Source organism: Nomascus leucogenys, chromosome 18 (genome assembly GCF_006542625.1).
Source record: "Nomascus leucogenys isolate Asia chromosome 18, Asia_NLE_v1, whole genome shotgun sequence".
Classification (NCBI taxonomy): domain Eukaryota; kingdom Metazoa; phylum Chordata; class Mammalia; order Primates; family Hylobatidae; genus Nomascus; species Nomascus leucogenys.
This window is the reverse complement of record NC_044398.1, coordinates 18,797,605-18,812,693: the sequence shown is the minus strand read 5'-3', so window position 1 is coordinate 18,812,693 and position 15,089 is coordinate 18,797,605. Positions and strand designations below refer to the sequence as shown.

General features: G+C 43.6%; 1 protein-coding gene across 3 annotated transcripts in view; it reads right to left on the bottom strand.

The window, feature by feature from the left end:
- Window positions 1–6,195: 6,195 nt before the first annotated feature.
- STOX1 (storkhead box 1) overlaps window positions 6,196–15,089 on the bottom strand; it is a 65,622-nt gene continuing 56,728 nt past the window's right edge. The window contains exons 3-4 of one of the 3 annotated variants that reach the window (XM_030799145.1): window positions 14,793–14,992; window positions 6,196–6,669 (exon numbers count right to left, since the gene is read on the bottom strand). In XM_030799145.1, the coding sequence (XP_030655005.1) occupies window positions 6,649–6,669; window positions 14,793–14,992 (221 nt within the window). In that variant the 3' untranslated portion in view covers window positions 6,196–6,648. Of the gene's footprint in view, window positions 6,670–12,633; window positions 14,993–15,089 lie in introns of all 3 variants that reach the window. The other 2 variants (XM_003258199.4, XM_030799147.1) reach the window with 2 other exon arrangements.

The window sequence follows — 15,089 nt, the reverse complement described above, 5'->3', positions numbered from 1 at the left end:
ATCCCAGCACTTTGGGAGGTCGAAGCGAGCGGATCACAAGGTCAGGAGATCAAGACCATCCTGGCTAACACCGTAAAACCCCGTCTCTACTAAAAATACAAAAAATTAGCCGGGTGTGGTAGCAGACACCTGTAGTCCCAGCTACTCGGGAGGCTGAGGCAGGAGAATGGCATGTACCAGGGAGGCGGAGCTTGCAGTGAGCCGAGATGGCGCCACTGCACTCCAGCCTGGGTGACAGAGCAAGACTCAGTATAAAAAAAAAAAAAAAAAAAGATTTCCCTTGCCCTTTGCCTCAGCTTATTTAAACTGACCATTAAGATATAAGCAGATGACTATTTCTAAACTTGCCTCTCTCATCTTTTTAGAACTATAGGGCTAGATTAGTTTTACTCTGTAGTTTGAGTTGAAGGTAAATCATCAAATAACCATTTTGTATCTGCACGTCAATCTTATGTGGCAAGAGGAATTGAAACTTTTACTTTATGCCCAGCAGCTTCGTCATGAACTATCATTTTTAAATGCTGTGACATGGAAATAGTTTAAGGGGCAGTTAAAAGCTGATTTAAGACATATTGGGGGCACAAAATAAGTGTTGAGTATGGAAAAGCAGAAAGAAAGTAAAGGCAAAGAGAATGGGAGGGAAGGAGGAGGGTATTTTTCCCATTGCCATGGGACGTAAACCAAGTCAGTTCTAAAATCTTGCTAGAAAAGTGAGGAGAGTAATGCTGATAGCACAGGAAATTGGATCCGCTGATATAATGGCACCATGGAAATGAGGTACAGAGGTGCTTACATTAGCTTGAGGTTTTGACAGCGTTGGAAAGAGACATCTTTGGCCGGGCGCGGTGGCTCATGCCTGTAATCCCAGTACTTTGGGAGGCCGAGGCGGGTGGATCACGAGGTCAGGAGATGGAGACCATCCTGGCTAACATGGTGAAACCCCGTCTCTACTAAAAATACAAAAATTAGCCAGGCCTGGTGGCGGGCGCCTGTAGTCCCAGCTACCCGGGAGGCTGAGGCAGGAGAATGGCATGAACCCGGGAGGCGGAGCTTGCAGTGAGCCGAGATGGGCCCACTGCACTCCAGCCTAGGCGACAGAGCTAGACTCCATCTCAAAAAAAAAAAAAAAAAATTAGCCAGGCGTGGTGGCGGGCGCCTGTAGTCCCAGCTACTCGGAGAGGCTGAGGCAGGAGAATGGCGTAAACCCGGAAGGCAGAGCTTGCAGTGAGCTGAGATGGTGTCACTGCACTCCAGCCTGGGCGACAGAGCGAGACTCTGTCTCAAAAAAAAAAAAAAAGGAAAAGAGACATCTTTCAATACATTTATCATTTGTGTATTTATGCATGTATCTAGCTCCTAAATTCAAAACTTTAAATGATTTTGTAAGTTCTTAACCTTTAGTCTCATTGTTTAGTCAATTACTTTCTGGATGTTTTGAACCAAGTAGTAGGAGAGAGGGTTTCAGAGTCACATCGTCACATCAGTCACCCCAGAAGAGGGCACCATTATCCAAGTAATGTTTGGAAGCGGCTTCTGCTTCTTCCAGACATCTACTCCTTTCTTTTTTCAGGCCCGCTCTTAGGACCTCTAAAGAGGAAAAAATGTTAGTAAGGTTTCAAAGGGAAGAAAGTCCTGTAAGACACCAGCAAAGTAATCATGAATTTGTCTTTGATGCCCCCATTCTTGTTTCATGACATTCATGTCTCTCTTCCCCACCCCTGTTAAGCAATAGCCTGTTTTCCCAACACCCAAAAAGCCTTAGTAGCTGTAGATAGGTTCTCAAAATGCCATGGTTCCCAATCTTTTCCCTTCTACAGGCTCTTTCCGTTGCTCTTCCTCATAGACTTGACATTTTGATTTGGGGTGTGTGTGTGTGTGTGCGCGCGCGTGCACCACTACGTGATAAAAGATCTGGGACCGGGCGCAGTGGCTCACGCCTACAATTCCAGCACTTTGGGAGGCTGAGGCGGGCAGATCACCTGAGGTCAGGAGTTTGAGACCAGCCTGGCCAACATGGCAAAACTTTGTCTTTACTAACAGTACAAAAATTAGCCAGGCGTAGTGGCAGGCACCTGTAATCCCAGCTATTCAGGAGGCCGAGGCAGGAGAATCGCTTGAATCCGGGAGGCGGAGGTTGCAGTGAGCCAAGATTGCACCACTGCACTCCAGCCGGGATAAGAGTGAGACTCCGTCTTAAAAAAAAAAAAAAAAAAAGGAAACAAGAAAAAAGATTTGGGCCAAGCATGGTGGCTCACACCTGTATTCCCAGCACTTTGGGAGTCCAAGGCAGGCAGATCACCTGAGGACAGGGGCAGAAGTTCAAGACCAGCCTGGCCAACATGGTGAAACCCCGTCTCTACTAAAAATACAAAATTGGCCCAGTGTGGTGGCTCATGACTGTAATCCCAGCACCTTGGGGGGCCGAGGTGGCAGATCATGAGGTCAGGAGATTGGGACCATCCTGGCCAACATGGTGAAACCCTGTCTCTACTAAAAATACAAAAATTAGCTGGGCATGGTGGTACATGCCTGTAGTCCAGCTACTCAGGAGGCTGAGGCAGGAGAATCGCTTGAACCAGAGGTTAGAGTGAGCTGAGATCATGCCATTGCACTCCAGCCTGGGCAACACAGTGAGACTCTGTCTCAAAAAAAAAAAAAAATCTGACATTTTGTAACATTTTGTCTGATAAATTGTATTTAGGGATAATTGATCCATGGTCATTATTCTAATCTATGAATAAGATACAAATGCAGTTTAACTGCCACACCAGCATGGGATAGTGTTGCATTACTGAGCTGGTGTAATTTCAACTATTTGCAAAGCAATGATCTTTTAGCTAGCAAGGAGTTAGAGTAAGGCAAAGGAATTAAGTACAATTTCTATTAGGACTTTCGAAATAATGAAAATAGTTTGCAAAAAACCTAGCTATGCCAGGGATCCCTAGGAGTCTGAAATCTCAGATGAGAGAGGATGAAATGTTGTATGGATGTCTACAATAAGCCCGTATTTTGCATATTTTATTCCTACTTATAAAATAAGCTATCAACTGAAAACTTGTTAGTGAAAGGCATAATACCTCCCCGTGGCATACCTGGATTTTGATGGCAGATACATCCTATAACCTTCCCAAAGGACTAAATCTGTAATGGAGGAATTCCAGACAACCTGACAAAAACAGGGGATCTGTATAGTGGGCCATGTATTTACCTATCAAGCAAGTTTTGTTACTATAAAATATATTAAAATACATACATATATATGTATAATAATATTAGGTACCTCCTGCATTAGGCACTTTTTTTTTTTTTTTTAAGACCCGAAGCCGCGCGGTGGCTCACACTTGTAATCCCAGCACTTTGGGAGGCCGAGGCGGGCGGATCACGAGGTCAGGAGATCGAGACCACGGTGAAACCCCGTCTCTACTAAAAAATACAAAAAATTAGCCGGGCGTGGTGGCGAGCGCCTGTAGTCCCAGCTACTCGGGAGGCTGAGGCGGGAGAATGGCGTGAACCCGGGAGGCGGAGCTTGCAGTGAGCCGAGATTGCGCCACTGCACTCCAGCCTGGGCGACAGAGCGAGACTCCGTCTCAAAAAAAAAAAAAAAAAAGAGTATTGATTGAGCCTGAGAGATGGAGGCTGCAGTGAGCAGAGATCTCGCTGCTGCACTCCAGCCTGGGTAACAGAGCAAGACCCTGTTCCAAAAAAAAAAAAAAAAAAAAGAAAAGGGAAAGATAAATCAAGAACTAAAGTTGCCACAAAAAGCAGTTATGTCTGGGCAGAAAAATGCAGGTCACCTATTTTAGAGAATAATCTCCCAAACAATTTAATCGCACATATTCCCATCTTTAATATCTGTGTTATATGATGAGTTTTGTAGGAGAAAATTTTACTGGTTTCATAATGAGCTTGATTCATTTAACACATTCCTTTAACACAGGGAGAGTGTCATAATGCATCCAGTGGCAAAATTAGATGGACTTCATTAGTTGCACAACATGGCAAAACCCCATCTCCTAAAAAAACAAAACAAATAAAAAACCTTACAGTTGGAAGGATTCTCCAAAATCATATAGTTCAGCCAGCCAGTTAAACTAAATTCTGGAAATTGCTCTGCAACATATCAGTAGAGGGATCACCAAGCTTCTGTTCGAATGCCCTAAACAATGGGAAATTCATTCTTTTCCAAAGTTGCCTACTTCATCTTCAGATAGCTTTGTCTAATAGAAAATTCTGCCAGGCACAGTGGCTCACACCTATAATTCCAGCACTTTCGGAGGCCCAGGTGGGAAGATTGCTTGAGGACAGAAGTTCAAGACCAGCCTGGCCAACACAGTGAGATCCTGTCTCTACAAAAAACAAAATTAGACAAGCCTGGTGGCTTACGCCTATAGTCCAAGCTACTCGGGGGTCTAAAGTGAGAGGATCACTTGAGTCCAATAGGTCGAGGCTGCAGTGTGCTATGATCATGCCACTGTACTCCAGCCTGAGTGACAGAGACCCTGTCTCAAAAAAAAATTTTTTTTTCGTTGTTAAAATACTTCTCTTAACTTCCATTCACTGGTGCTGATTCCATGCTGTAAGACCCCCCAAAACAATATTCTCACCTCTACTTCCCCTACAAGTCTTTTCTATACCAGATTACCTACCTCTCTTGGTACTGGCAGCAGGGTTTACACTGCTGTTTTGACAACAATTAATCTTCTCAGAATGCAATGGTATGTCAGTCAATTGGGGTCCACTGAAAGCCAATAGTCAAGAGTGAGTGATCTGACCACTGCAAAAGAGACCAGTGAATGTCATCTGCACTTCCACAGGGACTGCACAAAGTTCTCCAGTGCCGGGCTTCTCTCTGGACTTCATTGTTGTCAGTATGGTGAGAGTCAGAAAGAGACACTCCAATTATTCAGTCATTCATGCCTGTAATCCCAGCACTTTGGAAGCCGAGGCAGGCGAATCACGAGGTCAGGAGTTCGAGACTAGCTTGGCCAACATAGTGAAACCCCATCTCTACTAAAAATACAAAAAATTAGCCGAGCGTGGTGGTGCACACCTGTAATCCCAGCTACTCAGGAGGCTGAGGCAGGAGAATCGCTTGAACCTGGGAAGCAGAGGTTGCAGTAAACCGAGATTATGCCATTGCACTGCAGCCCTGGCGACAGTGCGAGACGCTGTCTCAAAAAAAAAAGAAAAGAAAAGAAAAAACATTCCCTCAACCATAAATCAGCACCATCATCTTCTCAACATGCTGAAACCAGTCTTGATTGCTCCATGTTCCCCAAACCCAGGAGAACTGCCCATTCTACTACTTGGTCTGAAAAGGCTTAACAGATAAAATTCTAGGTCTTACCATGAGTGGAAATGGACCAAAATGCAGATGAACTGCTAAATGTCTACCAGACTCCTTCCACCTTTCTCTAAACCTCTCATTCAGAACCTCCCTTTTACTCCCAAGCCATTTGGTAACCATTCTGCTTCCCTTCTATCTCCACATTCTGTCTCCACCATCTGACTTCTCACTGCCATCTATAAAGAAGGCCTGGGCCAGGTGCGGTGGCTCATGCCTGTAATCCCAACACTTTGGGAAGCCGAGGCGGGTGGATCACGAGGTCAGGAGATCGAGACCATCTTGTCTAACACGGTGAAACCCCGTCTCTACTAAAAATACAAAAAATTTGCCTGGTGTGGTGGCAGGTGCCTGTAATCCCAGCTACTCGGGAAGCTGAGGCAGGAGAATGGCATGAACCTGGGAGGCAGAGGTTGCAGTGAGCCGAGATTGCACCACTCCACTCCAGCCTGGGCAACAGAGCAAGACTCCATCCAAAGAAGGCCTGAAATGTAGGGAGGAACCAGAGGAACAGTAGTACAGCCAGATGCCTCTTGCCACAGGAATTTTCGACATTGTCAGTCACATTGGGAACCATTTGTTCATGTCCAAGCTGGTCAAAGAGAAGACCCTGGGTAGCAGTGATTAAAGGAATTCTTGTTGCAAAGTAGTCAACACATTTATGTAAATTCTTTCTTGGTAATGGTAAAGACTTAGGGTTGCATAGATACCTTGCAGCAGACACTGTTTTCTTGCAACAGACACTGCTTCAACACACACTGTTTTCTGATTTTGTGTTGAAATCTGGTGAGATCCACTTAACTTAGAACTCAATATTAGTGTAGGTTAAAAAAAAATTTCACCACAGGAAGTAAATTGGCATTCTATATATTTGAGAAACTAATGTATAAAAATTCAAGTTAATTACAATTGGAAGGGGACCAATAATTCCACTTTTTAATTGAAAATAATCTATATACTCCCAATAAACTCACAGTAAAATAAGCTTCAAAAAGCCTTAAGATACCAAAAAAGGAAAAAAAGCCAGTAATTAGAACAAAAGATGTAATGTGGTTAATAGCATAGATATGCTTGCCTTTACACGATTCTTATATACTCAATTCTTATGTGATTGAAAGATTCTGTAGTAATGCTCTACCTTTTTACAAAGAAAAAAAAATAGGTTTCCAAAAGAAAATTAAACGTTTATAACTGGAGTTAGTGGTAGTAAGGAATTGGATGTGAGTGGTTGACTGCTCTTTGTGCCTTCAGCGTTTTGCAGAAAATTCTGTCTTCTTTTTAGTCCATCCAAAATGACTGAATTATTAGATCCCAGACTCTGTGTCCTAAAGATATTAAAAATAACAGAATTATTGGCTTCAAAGGGAACTTGAATTTCTAACCAAGGCATTATACTTTCATTTGTTACTTTGAAGTAGTACGTTTACTAATACAAAGGTACACTTATCAAATAAGTTAACCTTTAAAAATCCAAAGTGCTCTTTACATTTTAAAGGCTTCACAATAGCACCTCAATTATTTGACAGCTGCCTTCACAGAAGTTTATATTTTCTGAAAAACATCTGTTCTCAGATCCAGTATCAAGTATATTCTAGTCAGAAACAGTAAGTTCCCTGAAAAACTTCTATATATCTGAAGTGGCCAATATCTTCCTGTGAAATTTATTACTTTTATGAGAAATCATATGGAAGAGAAAAGCAAATTATTATATTTTTAATATTACAATGTTCTTTTCTAGGAGGAACAAGCTATATTAGGCCATTATCTAACACATATGCCTTGCTTCAGCTAACTCACAATACTGTTTGGTAGGCTGGGCACAGTGGCTCACGCCTGTAATCCCAGCACTTCAGGAGGCCAAGGCAGGCAGATCACTTGAGGCCAGGAGTTTGAGACTAGCCTGGCCAACATGGTGAAACCCCGTCTCTACTAAAAATACAAAAATTAGCCAGGCATGATGGTGCACACCTGTAATCCCAGCTACTCATGAGACTGAGGCATGAGAATCTCTTGAACCTATGAGGCAGAGGTTGCAGTGAGCCAAGATCACACCCACTACACTCCAGCCTGGGCAACAGAGAGAGACTCTGTCACAAAAAAAAAAAAAAAGTATTTTTGCTTTTTTTTTTTTTTAAACAGAGTCTCGCTCTGTTGCCCAGGCTGGAGTGCAATGTGCAGTCTTGGCCCACTGCAACCTCCGCCTCCCCGGTTCAAGCGATTCTCCTGCCTCAGCCTCCTGAGTAGCTGGGATTACAGGCGCGTGCCACCACGCCTGGCTAATTTTTGTATTTTCAGTATAGACAGGGTTTCACCATGTTGGTCAGGCTGGTCTTGAACTGCTGACCTTGTGATCCACACCCGCCTCAGCCTCCCAAAGTGCTAAGATTACAGGCATGAGCCACCGCGTCCAGCCTATTTTTGGTTTTCAACATTCCCGTTTCCCACTTTGCTACTCTCCATCAACTGTCCATTACATTAAAATATATCAAATATATTTTGTCTAATAAGTCTTCCTCTAAACAGCTGATTACTCAATTCCATCACTCTGACTGTTAAAGTCTCATGCTTTGTTCTTAAGTTCAACTTGCCTGTTTATTGTTTGTCTCCCCAACTAAATTGTATACTTCCTGTAAGTAGAAACAATGTCTTGTTCATCTCTATCCCCCTAATCCTTATAACCATTATGGCACACAGTTGATGTTCAAATGTTACTTTCCCTTCCCTTTCCTCTAAATGCCTATTATAGCTAGCCTTTCAGAAAAAGCATATTGCTTAAAAATAACCAATCCTTAAGAAATTAAATTTCTCAAAATTTTGCAAATCAAAATTCCTAGTCACCTATCAAGGAGTAATGTCTCTCATCTGTTTTTGTTTTGTTTTTGCCACAGATAAAGAAAAGGAACCCATGGCTTGTTGGTTTACACCACCATTGTTCACGTTTGAAGACATGTTTTGATTATCTTAAAGACTTAATAGCTGGGCATGGGGGCTCACACCTGTAATCCCAGCACTTTGGGAGGCCGAGGTGGGTGGATCACTTGAGGTCAGGAGTTTGAGACCAGCCTGACCAACATGGTGAAAACCTCATCTCTACTAAAAATACAAAAATTAGCTGGGTGTGGTGGTGTGTGCCTGTAATCCCAGCTACTCAGGAGGCTGAGGCAGAAGAATCACTTGAACCCGGGAGGTAGAGGTTGCAGTGAGCTGAGATTGTGCTACTGCACTGCAGCCTGGGCAACAGAGCGAGACTCCGTCTCAAAAAAAAAAAAAAAGAAAAGGTCTTGCACCCCCAATAAAGAAGTAATGATATGTTTTTAAAATGTAGATTTCTAGGAATATATCCTAAGAAAAAAACTCAGAAATGCCCACAAACATTTTTATGTAAAAATAACTCACTGCAGGTTGATTTATTAGTAGCAAAAAATTGGGAATGATCTAAATGTCAAAGAGAGGAAAATAGGCTGGGCACAGTGGCTCATGCCTATAACCCTAGCACTTTGAGAGGCCAAGATGGGAGAACTGCTTGAGCCCAGGAGTTTGAGACCAGCCTGGACAACATAGTGAAACCTCATTCTTACAAAATAATAATAAGCAACAGCTGGGTGTGGTGGTGCACGCCTGTGGTCCCAGCTACACAGGAGGCTGATTTGCTTGAGACCAGGAGGCCGAGGCTATAGTGAGCCCTGACTGAACCACTGTACTCTATCCTGGGCAACAGTGTGAGACCTTGTCTCTAAAAAAAGAGAAAAAAAAGGAAAATAATATTTAGTTATATATATAAGTCCACATAACAGAATGCTAAACAGCCATTAAAAAGAACAAGCTTGTGGCTCATGCCTGTAATCCCAGCCAAGGTGGGTGGATCACTTGAGGCCAGGGAGGCCAAGGTGGGCAGATCACTTGAGGCCAGGAGTTCAAGACCAGCCTGGCCAACATGGTGAAACCTCATCTCTGTTAAAAAAAAAAAAAAAAAAAATACACACACACACATAAAATAATTGGGCGTGGTGGCTCACGCCTGTAATCCCAGCTACTCAGGAGGCTGAGGCAAGGAAAAAAAAAGGCTTGAGGCCAGGCACAGTGGCTTATGCCTGTAACCCCAGCACTTTGGAGGCTGAGACGAGTGGATCACCTGAGGCAGGAGTTCAAGACCAGCCTGGACAACATGGTGAAACCCTGTCTCTAATAAAAACACAAAAATTAGCTGGGCTTGGTGGTGTGTGCCTATAATCCCAGCTATTTGGGAGACTGAGGCATGAGAATTGCTTGAACCCAGGAGGCAGAGGTTGCAGTGAGCTGAGATCGCGCCACTGCACTCCAGCCTGGGCAACAGAGCAAGACTACATCTCAAAAAACAAACAAACAAACAAACAAACACCAAGCTTAAGCTACATTTATCAATAACAGGATATACATAAGTTATATGAAAAAAGAAAGCCATGGCTCTGTATGACTTGTTGTTAAAAATACTTTTATTAAGCCCTGGTACAGTGGCTCACGCCTGCAATCCCAAAACTGGGAGGCCAAGGCAAGAGGATAGTTGAATCCAGTTCGAGACCAGCCTGGGCAACATAGCAATATATTGTCTCCACAAAAAAACTTTTTTACACTTGATCTTAGCCAAAAGGCCAAGAAGTGATCAAAAAAACTTTTTAATTAGCCTGATGGCCAGTGCAGTGGGTCATGCCTGTAATCCCAGCACTTTGGGAGACTGAAGCGGGAGAATCCCTTGAGCCCAGGAGTTCGAGACCAGACTGGTAACATTGTAAAACCTCATCTCTACCAAAAATTAGCTGGGTATAGTAGCATGTGCCTATAATCCAAGCTACTCCAGAGGCTGAGGTTGGGGGATGGCTTGAGCCCAGGAGGTCTAGGCTGCAGTGAGCTATGATTGTGTCATTGCACTCCAGCTGGGTGACAGAGTGCAACCCCGTCTCAAAGAAAAAACAACAGAGCAACTTACAAATGCGTAGAAAAAAGCATAGGGCCAGCCATGCTCAGTGGCTCACACCTGTAACCCCAGCCCTTTGGGAGGCTGAATTGCTTGAGCCCAGGAGTTTGAGACTAACCAGCCTGAGCAACATGGTGAAACCCCATCTCTCCAAAAAAAAAAAAAAAAATTAGCTGGGCATAGTGACATGTGACTGTAGTCCCAGGTACGCGGGAGACTGAGGTAGGAGGATCACTTGAGCCCAGGGAGGTTGAAGCTGCAGTGAGCTGTGATTGTACCACTGCACTCCAGCCTGGGTGACAGAGTCAATCACTGTCTCAAAGCAAAAAAAAAAAAAAATACTGGCTAAGATATGAACCAAATTTTAGAATGACCTGTGAGAAACTATTAAATAACGTAGGGAAAATGTTCATATGATAGACTATTAATTTTAAAAAGCAACATGCAAAATAGTAACTCAGTACGAGCCCAGCAGACAAAATCTATAGATCTATACATTTGGACTGAAGTGTTATACAGAAATACACCAAATATAAAATGATTTTTTAAAAATATCTAGATGTTAGGCCAGGCACAGTGGCCCACGCCTGTAATCCCAGCAATTTGGGAGGCTGAGGCGGGCAGATCACCTGAGGTCAGGAGTTCGAGACCAGCCTGGCCAACATGGTGGAACCCTGTCTCTACTGAAAATACAAAAATTACTCAGGCGTGGTGGTGGGCACCTGTAATCCCAGCTACTTGGGGGACTGAGCCAGGAGAATTGCTTGAACCCGGGAGGCAGAGGTTGCAGTGAGCTGAGACCACACCATTGCATTCCAGCCCGGGCAACAAGAGCAAAACTCCATCTCAAAATATATGTGTGTGTGTGTGTGTGTGTGTGTGTGTCAGAATAAGTATAGGTGTTTTAAAAAATATTTTTCACCCAGTAAGATTGTTAGCTATTTTTAAAAGGAAAAAAAATACTTTTCAGTACTTCTTAAGTGTTCTCTCATGGCTATACTACTTTTATAATCCAAACAACGTTTAAACAAATTGGCATGGAAAACATTAGTGGAGGCCGGGCATGGTGGCTCACACCTGTAATTGCAGTACTTTGGGAGGCTAAGGAGGGTGGATCACTTAAGGTCAGGAGTTCAAGGCCAGCCTGGCCAACATGGCAAAATCTCGTCTCTACTAAAAAATGCAAAAATTAGCTGGGCGTGGTGGTGCATGGCTGTGATCCCAGCTACTCAGGAGGCTAAAGTGGGAGAATTGCTTGAACCCAGGAGGCAGAGGTTGCAGTGAGCAGAGATTGCACCACTGCACTCCAGCCTGGACAACACAGCAAAACTCTGTCTCAAAAAAAAAAAAAAAGAAAGAAAGAAAGAAAATATTAGGCTGGGCATGGTGGCTCACGCCTGTAATCCCAGCACTTTGGGAGGCCAAGGCGGCCAGATCACCTGAGGTTGGGAGTTCAAGACCAGCCTGACCAACATGGAGAAACCTCATCTCTACTAAAAATACAAAATTAGCCGGGTGTGGTGGTGCATGCCTGTAATCCCAGATACTTGGGAGGATGAGGTAGGAGAATCACTTGAATCCGGGAGGTGGAGGCTGTGGTGAGCCGAGATCACGCCATTGCACTCCAGCCTGGGCGACAAGAACAAAACTCTGCCTCAAAAATAAAATAAAATATTAGTGGATAGTAGCCACATCCCTTTCTCAACCTGTGTAGAGCCAGGCATAGAAGTGAAAACTTCCAACCCTCAGTTCAGAAAAGTGCTTGGCTTATAGAAATTTCTATTTTTAGAAATAATTGAAGATTTATGAGTAGTGGGGACAGTCAAATTTGGTTCACATTAAAAATAAACTGTATCCTACTATATAAGAGATTTCATTGTAACTTTATACAATTTATTCAGTAAAGGTATAAAAGCTGGAAGAATTGTATCATTATAGAAGTGTGATAGTCAGTAGTCGCTGACTAGATAACAATGCCCTTGATTTTCATAATTCCTGTAGAACAGCGGCTAATCAGACACTTTCTTTTTTTTCTTTTTTTTGAGACAGAGTCTTGCTCCATCACCAGGCTGGAGTACAGTGGCATGATCTCGGCTCACTACAACCTCCACCTCCCAGGTTCAAGCGATTCTCCTACCTCAGCCTCCCGAGTAGCTGGGATTACACGTGCCACCACGCCCGGTTGTATTTTTAGTAGAGACGGGGTTTCACCATGTTGGCCAGGATGGTCTCGATATCTTGACCTCATGATCTGCCCGCCTCGGCCTCCCAAAGTGCTGGGATTACAGGCATGAGCCACTGCATCTGGCCTAAATCAGACACTTTTGTGTGGACTTACCGTGGAGAATCTATTCCACTATCTCCTGCCATGCTGTGATATTCTGTCCCTTCCAAGTGACTGTGTTCATATTGGACATCCTGAGCCAACACTGGCATATGTGAAGTGTTGAAAAGTTGGAACTTTTGTGGGAAATGTTTTCTCATTTCCTGATTCTGAGGACTCTGACTCCAGCTAGCTGGCTTCTTTCTTGTGTCACCAATAGCGTCTTGTATGACTTCAGCTTCGAAACTGGCTTTTCTTGTGCTATAGTAATCAAAGATTCTTTCATCAGCAGGTGCTGAGGACTGTACACGTTTAGCAACAGTGGGTTCTTCTTCGTAGTTAAAACCAAACTGGGCCCCTGAATTTAGGCCACAACTTTCAGCAGAGAGGTTAGGTTCTTGGCTTTCACCTGGGGTAGCATGCAGCCCAGTGGGTTTGTAGCATTCGTTCCTTTTAAGCACCTGAGGCTCAACCCTCTCCATTGTGCTGTTGTACTCAGTCAGAGATCTCTCAATCACTTTTTGTTTTCCTAAATGATTTCCCTGGCTTCCACCTGTGAAGGAATACTGACTGTGGCCAGGCAGCATTTGACATAAGTCATCATTCTCAGAAATGTCATCCTCCTCTAGATATAATGAACTACAGGCACCATCATCATCTTCCACTTCATTCTGATACAAGGCCTGGTCATCATTAGAAAGCCGTTCATTTTCTAGGCTTGTAGTCTCTGCATCCTGGACAAATCCTTTTCTCAATAATTCTTCTGAGTCTCTGTCTTGTCTTTCAGGTTGTCTTAAAGGGTTCACGCCAACTGGGTAATCCAAAAGGCCAAGATTTTGAAACTGGTGTATTGTGTTATCCACTAATCTACAAGCAGAGGGTGTTCGGTCTGAAAAGGAGGCACCTGGTGATGGCAGGCTATGCGGAGTCTCTTTGGTCTCCCCTAATTTGTCAAAGTGGGAATGACTTTTCCTCAAGACTTCAGGAATTACCTCATTTTCTCCACCATACACTTCGTATCTCAACGTGCTTTCCATAAAGGGACAGCATTTACCATCATTTTGCAACATGCTATGTTGAGGGTGACTGAAGAGGTGACCTCTGAAGTCATCATTGATGGGTTTGACAGTAGGGTCATTTATGTAAATGGATTCTGCTTCCATTTTATCATTAGGTTGTTCAGCATATGGCTCTTTGGCTCTACCATCAAAGATTCTTGAGGAATCCAAGGACCTAGGCTTTTGGAAAGGCTTTTCCTTTGGTCCAGTCTGGCTGGGTTTCAGATCACTGGTCTTCTGAATTTTGTGCCCTTTGGATATTGTGCTTCCTCGGTGAGACAAACCCTGGAAAGGATTACTGATTCGCTTTTTGTAAATCAAATGGGAACCTAGCACTGTTGTAATCTCACCAAGTGGTTTCTGACCTACCATTTCATTTGGGCTTTTAATTCTTGGGATGGGCTGTGTAGCAGGGAGCTTGGGGTGTTTCTCCAATCTAATGCTTCCTGGCTGAAGCTCACTTCCCTGATTCCTGGCTTTGTGTCTATCCCTGCGAGAATGGCCCTGCCCTCGAGGTTTTGCAGACAGACCCTGCCTTTTCTTAACCCGCTCTTTTGAAGGATATTTATGCCCGATTGTCAGCATGTCAGTGGAAGTGCCCTGGCTATTATATTTTTTCTGTTCTTCGTATTTTTGCATTAGGACGGTGTGTTTGATTAAATTGTCAACAGTCAAAATGGGGTTAATTCGTTTGATTATCTCATGTTCAACATCTCGAGGGATATTGTCCAAGTCATCTTCATCTCGGACAGGCCATTCTTCAGGTGGGAACTGAGCAGAGAAACTGCTGTGTTCTGTTTTGGGCTTCTCCTTTCTAGATATGCTGCGCCATAACAGACTAAAACCAAACTTCTTGCCTTTTTCCTTATCTCTTGTGTATGGTAAAGGTTTGGTGCTCTCACAAATGTGGTGCTCCGCAGACACTGAAACTGCCCCATTCTGTACCCAAGGTACAGACTCCCCAAGACCTCTATGACTCTTCCTAGTCACTTCTGCAGCAACTGGTGGTTCCTGAACATCCTGAGTGTGCACGTCCCAGAAACACTGGCAAGACTGACAGTGGCATATGGGGGCAGCATTCTCTTGGGCTGACTCTACACAGCTCTCCATGCTCACCAGATACGTCATGGAAGCTGGCATCAGGTGACTTTCATCTGATGGCAGCACTCTCTTATTTTCCTGGGTGGTTGTATTTGTAATGAAGTAAGTCTGAGGAGTAACTATGAAGTATCCTTCTCCAGTGTGATAAATCTTCCTTTCTTTAATCAGCGTTCCCAGAGTGGTATAAAGAATATCTTCCGATGGAATTGCAATGCCTAAAACAGACAAGCATTTTACAGATTTTGAATAAGAAAAATTTTAATGAGTGAAATCAGTAACTCTGAAATGACTACACATTGGCTTGATAAACCC